Below are 9831 nucleotides of genomic sequence, written 5' to 3'. Positions count from 1 at the left end.
TTACTTAGAAAATTTGAATTTCTTGGTAAATTTTTTGTAAGGTCGTCTTCACTTGAATACTTCAAGAATACTAGCTTTGAAACTTTTTTGCAGACTTGTTTATCATCATTAGGTGAGTAAATGGGTCAAGAACCATAAGTCTGCTATGCCTTTTATCTGAATTATGGCCCTTTATGTATTTTTAAAAAAAATTGCTTTTCTTTTTATTAAGGTCATTTTTCTTGATTTCTTTAAAAGCTGTAACTTTGAAACTTTGTACACTTATTCATTATCAATAGGTTAGTATGTAGGTCTTGTATTTTGTCAGAATTATGGGTCTTTTTAACCTAGAAAGTCAGTTATTCTTGGTTGTTATTTGTTTTAGAGCACTTTTCTTGAATACATACTATAGCTTTGAAACCTCATACATTTTTTGTCGTCAGTAAAGATGAGTAAGAATGCCAAGAACGGAACTCTTTTTAAACATATTGGCCAGTACTTGCAGACGAGTGTTGGCACCCACAGGCGGTGATCTTGTTTGTTCTATTTTGTGACATAAGCCATATGATTTGAACCTTTGTTGACTATACCTTGTCGTTGAGATAAATTTCGTTCTATATCGTTTCTTTTGTTCGTATCAAACTTGGGTCCAAAATAGCTTCATGTTTGTTTATTTGATGGTTTGTAATTGTAATTTGAAAAAAAAATCCTGCATCGTTTAATGTGACAACTTTTATGCCCACTTCTAGAAACCTTTTAAATATTTGCCTTCATCCAGGACATAGAGTTCTGCTACCTCAAGAGTCTTACTACCTTCTGGGGACCAGCCATATTCTATGCTTGGAGTCATCCAGAATTAATTATCACCTTTAGGATCCCGCTATAGGTTAAAGTTACTTGTGATATAGTCGCAATCTTTCCACTTGTTCGGTTCCATTCTCGTGCTTAGCAATGGTATTTGGTAAAGTTGTTTTGGTTCTTTGTTTGTTTTTTTTTTGCGGGTACATTTAACAAGCTGTGGTTTACTCTAAAGCCACTAGACCATTCACTCTGGTCAAGCATTAAATGCATTTTTTTAATTACAGAAATAATGTAATAAGCAAGTATATTTTTGCAGATTATATTGCAATATTTCATGCCTACATGTAGATATCTAGGACAAAAATATGTTGTCTGAGTTGGTCATTCAGTATATGACAGTTATAGTTACTATCATATTCACATTGTTTTAACATATATTTTTACTAAATACAGTTGAATATCGTTACCTCGATATCGTTTAGCTCGATACTCCGGTTAGCACGATGTGGTTGAGTAGGTCCCGACTTTTCCCTATTTATCTTAATGTAATTATTTATCATTATCTCGATATGATTAGCTCGATATTTTGTTTAGCTCGATGAGATTTTTCAGTCCCGTCAACTTACTTCTACTGTTTTTACACCTGGTTTCTTCGATATAACAGCTTGTCAAAAAATATGATTGTAGGACATTTGCCCCCCCCCCACCCCAATGAAAAAATGAACTGCTGGACATTTGCCCCCCAGTTGAAATTGCAGATAGGACATTTGGCTCCCCCCATGGCTTATTTTTGGAATGGACATTTGCCCCCCCCCCAATATTTTTGTCCAATATGCCAGTATATATAACTGTATTTTTTGTTGTTTTATTATCAAAATTACTCTAAAAGGCAATTTTCAGTAAAAAAAAATGTTTTATTAATAATAATTTGATAAATATGTTAATAACTTTTAGGTGTTAAGGTAAATAATAGCATATTATTGAGTAATAAAAGTGCTCATAACAGCGTCATAATTTCTTAATTAGTGCAATATTTTTAGCACTCAAACTTGTTAATTGGGCTATTATCTACTACAAAATTGTATAAAAACAAAGATATTGTACCCTAAAATATGATGAATGTCTTGTACGAAGTTCCTAAAAAGTCACTGGTGGACAAAAATATTGAGGGGGGGGGGGGGGGGGGGGGCAAATATCCCTTTCAAAAATAAGCACTGGGGGGCAAATGTCCTATCTATCAATTCAACTGGGGGGCAAATGTCCAGCAGTCCACTTTTTCTTTGGGGGGCAATGTCCTGGGGGGCAGATGTCCGGATCCCAAAAAAATATCCTTGTTATTTGTGAGGTGTGAAAATCAACCTATTGTTGTCCGGCGATTTATTAATTACATGTATAATTTGGCTAGTTTGTGCGTTTGTTTTGTTTGTTATTTAGCCTTTACTCCAATTTAAATGTTAGCGAGTTTGAATTTAATTCTCAATAATTAGTCTTATAAAACACCGTGCAAGCAGCAAAGCTGTTTTCCAATATAACAACTAATTTGGATGAAACATTTTCTGTTTGATAGAGTAAAAATCTGCCATTTAGGATTGAGTAGCAATATGCGTATTAACTGGCAAATTTTAGTTATCGAAGCACAGTCAAAATGACTACCCAACTAGGAAGATTACCGCTGCATTCAGATTTGTTTCGGGAAGGAATAAAAGTGCTAATGTTTAAATGTATATTTTAAAAAAATAAAAAGTTGTATGTATGTATTTAATTCAGATGTTTTATTTGTCAAAAAAAAATTAAATCGTATTTACGTTTTATATTATTTATTTCCCCCTTTCTAACCCTCTGAAACAAAGCATTGGATATAATGACAATATAGACGTCCGACACAAGTACAAAGTAGTCCCAGATAGCCGATATCGTTACGTCGAACTTCGGATACGTCGATGCAATTTTTATAGTCCCTTGAATATCGAGGTAACGGTATTCGACTGTATATGTCTTAAACATTATAGATATTGACTGATACTTAAGGAAACAATAAGATAGTGTGATCACATATGTTTTTTTTTCCACATTGTTTCAAATTAAAGGCTAAGAATGAATTCTATAAGTTTCCCGAAATTATATCTAGTATTCATGTACAATAGAAAACAATACTTGCCTGGGTATAGTACTAGTAATAAAACGTCAGTTTTATTTCATGGCATGAATATACTTAGTCAATACGAGTTTTCTATAGGTTTGCTTCATTTAGTAATATACTTTCCACTAGTTTGACATACTATGTCCGTATAATTCTTTATTATAATTCTATCGTTGGATTGTATATGATAAAAACATAAAAAGGGGATGAAGGGATGGCTTAGAAAACAATCAACACAATAGAACAGAGTAAGATAAATATTTAATGAGAAGAAGAAAGTACATTCTTAATATAATAAAGTGTTGTAAAAAAAACCTTTGACACTGTTACATATAAAAAATCTGCCTAATTTTGTAAGCGCATAAAACGTTTTAAATAAAAAGCATATTAACGTCTGGAACAATAAAGAAATTTGCAAAATAAGATGAAACCTAGATATCTAGAAAAAGTCATGATATTTGTAACTTACAGAAATGTAATTTTAAAAAATATTGTTTCTTTTTCATTGTCAAATGTATGCTTTTTCATACATACGTGCTATTTCTAGGATAATACACGGTTTACATTAACATCTTTTATTGGAAAACCTAATTTCTATGTTGTTGGACTCTTTAAACGTTATTTACTGGACAAAAAATTCACCATATGTATATTACAAAGTATAATGAAGAACCTTTGACATCGGGAAATCCCTATAAAATATATTTGTAACCGTTAGGTGACCAGTTAGGAGTTTTGCTAAATGTATTTAAGCAATGTTTTTCAATCGTTGCACACATAACTGGCTAGGTTACATAGTCTGGTAATGGATGGACGCGGGATATACGCCACCAAAAGAAATCGATATCAGGCGTAAGTGATATGAATATAACCAATATAAGACCACTAGAAACCAAGTAATAAATTTGCCTTGCCGATTACTTTAATGCTGTATGCGATGAATTTATCAAAACTGGAATAAATGCTAAAACTACAATATCCTTATTGGATTAATTCTAACCTGATATTGAATTACTAACCTGATATGGACTATATCAGGTCAATAAGTGTTCTTTATGGCCATTAGGTATCCCGGTAAATAGAAGGTGAAAAAATCAATTTAAAGAAAAATGAAAATATCAACGACAAAACTATTATGAAACATCAAATTAACACCACAACGTTCAAAACTTAAAATAAACAATGCCATATAAAAACTTGAGAAAGAAAACTCAAAACCAATCGAATTTAATTAAAAGTTAAAAGTGCAAATTTCTTACAGCAATTAAATTTTAATTAATTGAATTTTAAACATTTCAAGATGTTATGCGATATCACACTAATGGTAGTTCAAATATAATAACTGTTGTCTCCAGTGATAATGGCCGTTCAATTCAAATCCACGCACGTTTTTTCTTTTAGAATATACTTCTTGTCATGCCAAATCAAACACGGTAAAAGATTAGATATTTGTATCAAACGCCTTTGTTAAAAATGTGTACAGCAAAAAACGTTTAAAAGACTTTGAACATATTTAACGCTGGTACATTTTGAACAACCAGGTAACTGTGACAGTCATTGTTTGAAAGTTGAAGTGAGCCACACGATGCTCAAATATCATACAAGAGAACCAATAAAATATAAAAATGTAATCAATATTGATAATGTTTAGTATTTTACTTTATACTTTGAAAACGAATGATGCCATTTAGAGATTTCTTTCAGTATACAGACGAAACGTAACACTTAAATTCAGTACCAGTATGTCACATAGTCACTGGATTGATTACTGGGATAAAAGTTTGACTTCGAGAGGTTCTGAATCATCAATTTTTAGGAATACAGCATTCTAAACACAAATGGTTTCTACTTGATTTCGATAGTCCTTAAAAGTCTGTTAGTAAGTAGTCCAATCTTGAGTATATCGTTTCCTTTATCACCTCGTTTTGTTCCCTTAGGAAATCCTGTAATCTTCACTTTATTTGTAATCTGAAAAAAATGTACATGTCATGTTTGTAATGCACTGGTATTTTAATCAGTGAGTTATTTATTATTATTGCGGGAAATATTGAATCCAATGATTATTATTACATGTAATAATTAAGTTCTACATCATTTACAGACAACTTGTATGTCTCGTTGATATATGTATATTCATGCGCGCATATGTTAATGTAAAATTGGTATCCGTTTTAGAGGACAGTGCAAGACCTGATGAATGTTTTAAAGTATTATGACTGGACCAGGAAATATCATAAAGGGCAATTCTACACTTCTAATCATAAAAAGCCTGCTTTCAAAATTGTCATAAAGAATACTTTAAGGAGTACCTGCAGACCAGGTGAAAATTGCAGTATTATATTTTTCTCATCTATATTGTTGTCGAGAACCAGTCCGTTTTCATGCAGTAAAGCCAAGTAACTGACGACGACATGGGTGATGTAAGCAACTTCGTCCGCTGAGAATGTCTTTATCTTCAGTGCTTTGTTCAAACTACAGCTTCTGTTGGAATGTAAGCTGTTTTCCGATATGACGTATGGTAGAATACCCAGAATAATCTTTGCATTTTCTGAAAAGATTACAGTCTGTGCTTATTATGCTTAATGTAATTAGGGGTGATGCAATTTACTGCTTAATTCATATGTACCAAGGAATGAACATCGCGGTTCTGTACTTCGAGTTTTATTTATAAAATACATGGATCTCTTTAAAAGGTTTTGAAAGCCAAAGGACTCTATGTTAAAATAGAGGCACGTCCAAAATTGGTAATTTACGGTAATAATGATTCGTATTTTATATTCTCTTTCACTCGAATTGATTTCATTCATATATTATGCGCGCTGCCGAAGTTATAAATCTCTGGAATTACAATAATCGGCAAGTGTTGGAACTTTACATCACAACTAATGTTTAGCTAAGGCAGCGACCGCTAAAATGAATTGCCTGATTGTGGCGATGCTTCGTGCATGAGTGTGGATGTGATAAACTTAAATAAAATTATCCATACTTCGTTTGATAATTCTAAAATGTTTATGTAAAACTAAATGTAATATCGATAAAATTACATTACAAATTTGACAGGAACTAAACTGAAACAGAAAGTGAATGGTTACTTGTCACAGGATGCCTGATAAACAAATAGAAATATTACTAGACATGCATGCATATATTACGTCTCAAAAACCCTTTAAAACAAAATTATCATATTGAAGGGAGGGTTTCTGCCAGACTGAATCCCCATATCTTGACAGTCAAGCAGAATCGAAAGTTTTGTGACAACCTGTAAATTGCCAAAACTCTATCCTCAATAAAACTAAGGGGTATGTTCTAATTTGATACCGGGTGATAAAACGGTATATGTTTCTTGTGTAGCTGAAATGATCACAAGTGTAAGAAAATAATCTATGCAATTATTTTAATCACCAAAAGGTGGTACCGCAACGAGGTCTATGTATAAAATTGAAAAAAAAAATCTTCTTAGACAGCGTCTTGATTACGGTACGCCCTTAAATCTGGAATGTTTATCAAAATTGCATTGCATAATGAACAACATGGCGACGTGACGTGTTTATTAAAGCAACCTAATGTTGTTGTGCGTTTTAATCGACCTGGCGGTCGGGGTTTCGCAACGTTCCACTGCATTATTGTGTAGGATATATAGTATATTTTCGGCAAACTGATTTCTTATTCAGTGGCCATCTACTATATATTTTAACCAATGTAGCGTTAAATTTTTGCGTTGGTTACCGAAAGATTACAGAATTAAACAATTATATTGCTCTACCTATTTTGCTCGTATTTTGAAATTACCATTATTTGCATAAGTCAGAGATTAGCTCCGCCCCGCCAGGTCGAATAAAACGCACAATACATCTTGAATAGTTAACTTTCAGGGTCAATAAATTTTCGTCTGAATTAGAATGCAAGACTTGTATATAGTTTCATCAGAGGAAACGTTCACGCATTGTTTTGGCGCATACGTGATGGAATGAAAGAAACTTCTGCAGTGTTTCAAGATTCAAAACAGCCTGCAGTCAAAGTTTTACACAATTATCTAAAAATAGTAAAATATTCTTCAAACGCATGTCATTGCTTAAAATAGTTCTTAATATCCTTAATATACACAGCTCTCACCGAGTTAAGATGAGTATAAAACATTTGAAAGTAAAATGTTAAGAAATCGTAACAATTTAAAGTAAATTCACAAGTAAATTACGGGATAAATAAAAATAATATACCATCTGAAGAATCCGAATATGATTGCTCCTGTGTGTTAGGTGAGAACATCTGAGAAAAGATAAAAGCAATTGAAAGCATTTTAGTTTGAGCAAGTAATTCTTTCAAAGCACAGCGTCATGCCAGTTTTAAAGCTTTTTTTCTTGAGTATTTTACTCCAATTTATAACATCGACATTGGTGATTTAACCTTCATTTTACTTGAAATGTAATAGTCTCCTCTTGAATAATCTTATTCCAGAGTAGACTATCAACTTTACCCTCACGGCCCCTCTGATTTCTACCACAATCAATTTTGTTTCTATTTTACATTTTATATGCCTGCGACGGAACAGGTTTTATCAAACTGAGCCTGCAATATTTTCATTTTTGTCGTATTATCATATTGAGCGATCTGTTGAGTATGCACTTGCTTTAATTTGTATCTGATTCTATAAGACTTATACATTCATAACAATGCTGACTTGTTTATCTACGAGACATTTTATATTAGATTTAATACGTTGAAAATAAAGTACCTTTGCAGAAAGTATAGCTGAAAAAGTGTACATGAATGGATTTAGCGCAGAGTTGAGTGGTAAAAGAAATACCGCAGTCCAGGCATACATCTCGCCAGATATAACATTTCCAGCCAAAGTAAGGACACCTTGGTAAAATAAAGTAAAAAAGCACTTAACGAAAGACTTATAGAAATTATTTTACGTCATATTCCAAGAACGGAGTCGTTCCGTCAAACTCAACCTCGCAGCATTGAATACATGGATATGTACATGATAAATATGAACACAAAAGCACATGGACAAAGCAAATAAAAAACAACTACGAAAACAAAAGAAAAACAAACAAACAGGAAAAAACATAGTAACGTAAGTAACATAATTGTATGTCCTCGTAATATCTAATCTGCAAGTGTCTGGTATAGTGTAATTTTATTTAAGTATAACGTAATTTAGTTTTATTCTGAAAATATATTTCATTTCACTTTTTGCAAAGACACGTTACTTAGAGTATCAGTAGTATATGTGTATGCATTGACAACTGTTAACTTACAACTTTTATAAAATAAAGTTCATACAGAGTTTGCAAACTATGCATTATACATGCAATTTTATTGACGATGCATCTATTATATGTTAGCTGTCTGAAAAATGACAATGCCGCTACAAACCTAACGGAAATTCGCCGCAAGTTTAGAAACCTTCTTCTATTTATCTATAAAATAAAACTACTTTGTATTTGCAAGTAGTCAAGTCTCAGCTAGCTACTAACCTATTAGTCCGACAGGAACCCAGCACAAGAAGTCAGTTGTCACAAGAAGTAGGAGATTTCTTGCTATTTCCAAGTCGTTGCTACGTGATACATTCCCAATTTTCTTTTTCAAAGGGTGTTTCCGACCTTGAGTGTAAATTAGTATTTGTCCAACGGCAATGAGTATAAAAGTGATCAGGTTGAATCCAACGAAAACTGAAATTGCACACAGCCAACCTGGTCGTCCGTCACGTGTCAGTGGTAATGCGAGACATACGCCGGAGTCGCTGTAGACCTTGTTTTGGAAGAAATTCACAGACAGAACAGGTAACAAAGTAATGAGGAAAGATAATGCCCAAACAATAAGTACAGCGACCACTGTGTAAAACGTCGTCAAACGATACTCGCCAAAGGGAAACTTTATAACAAGTACTCTATCTATGGTTATGAGACACACAAATAGTACACTTGCTTCTGAGGATAGAGTAGATATTACACCTGCAAACTTGCACCACGCACTGTTCCTCCAGTATTCGTCTACATCAATATACCTATGAAATAAAACAAAACAAAAAAGTGAATATAGATATGAAATACAGGTTGCCAAAATTTTCTTGACCATATTTTAAAAAGTGTTCATAACGGTTCGATGCTACATCGGGAAATGAAGGATATTCAAAGCAGTAACCCAATATTAAAACTTGCATTTTTAAGTTATTTAGTACAAGCTGATATTTTCAAATGTTATAACGCGCTTACAAAAAGAAAAGAAAATGCTGACCCATATTTATTCAAATGGCCTCTGTAAGTTTTCGTCGGGTGAATTGCAATCCCTAAGTTACTTAATCATATTGCAGTATATAAAGCTATTTTCAAACGCAGATTTTAGGAATAAAGATTTATTTCATGGTTTGATAGTATGATCATGTCTTAATTGCAGATTGGGACTTCTAAGACTGAAAAATAGACCATGTCATGGTATTGGACATGATTTCTAAAGCTGAGAAAATGTATAGGCATCCGATATGCTCAGTCTGAAGAGCATTCGCCAATTAAGCGAGGAGATCAAGTGGAACCTCAGACTGATTACACATTTTCGCAGCCGGTGACATCTCACGCCAAAAGTGGTGTTAATGCTCCGAGATTACGTTCACCTTGATTTCTGACCCATACAAATTCAACACGAATTTCAGTATATCGGGGGAATATTTCACGGTATATGACTTATGTAATATAGGGAAAATATGTGCAGGCGTCCGGTAAGTTTACATCACTCGCAATTCTAGCGAGGGGTCTCAAATTTCATCCCTACCCGAACTGACTGTATATCTATCTTTTTTATGACAAAAAGTTGCTCCTTTGTTTTATCACGATGTTTCAACAATCAATTTCTGGCGACTTGTATCATGACACATTATTTTCATACGATTATCAACTACGGCGTAGTTT

General features: G+C 33.1%; 1 protein-coding gene across 1 annotated transcript in view; it reads right to left on the bottom strand.

Annotated features, from left to right (window-relative positions):
• Positions 1-3235: 3235 nt before the first annotated feature.
• The window catches only part of LOC123528169 (G-protein coupled receptor GRL101-like), a 29058-nt gene continuing 22462 nt past the window's right edge, over positions 3236-9831 (bottom strand). Inside the window, exons 15-18 of the mRNA XM_045307907.2 lie at positions 8404-8933; positions 7138-7186; positions 5230-5468; positions 3236-4888 (exon numbers count right to left, since the gene is read on the bottom strand). Coding sequence (XP_045163842.2) covers positions 7173-7186; positions 8404-8933 — 544 coding nt within the window. The 3' untranslated portion in view covers positions 3236-4888; positions 5230-5468; positions 7138-7172. The remainder of the gene's footprint in view (positions 4889-5229; positions 5469-7137; positions 7187-8403; positions 8934-9831) is intronic.

The sequence above is a fragment of the Mercenaria mercenaria genome, chromosome 14, assembly GCF_021730395.1.
Source record: "Mercenaria mercenaria strain notata chromosome 14, MADL_Memer_1, whole genome shotgun sequence".
Taxonomy (NCBI): domain Eukaryota; kingdom Metazoa; phylum Mollusca; class Bivalvia; order Venerida; family Veneridae; genus Mercenaria; species Mercenaria mercenaria.
This window is presented reverse-complemented; position numbering and strand designations above follow the sequence as displayed.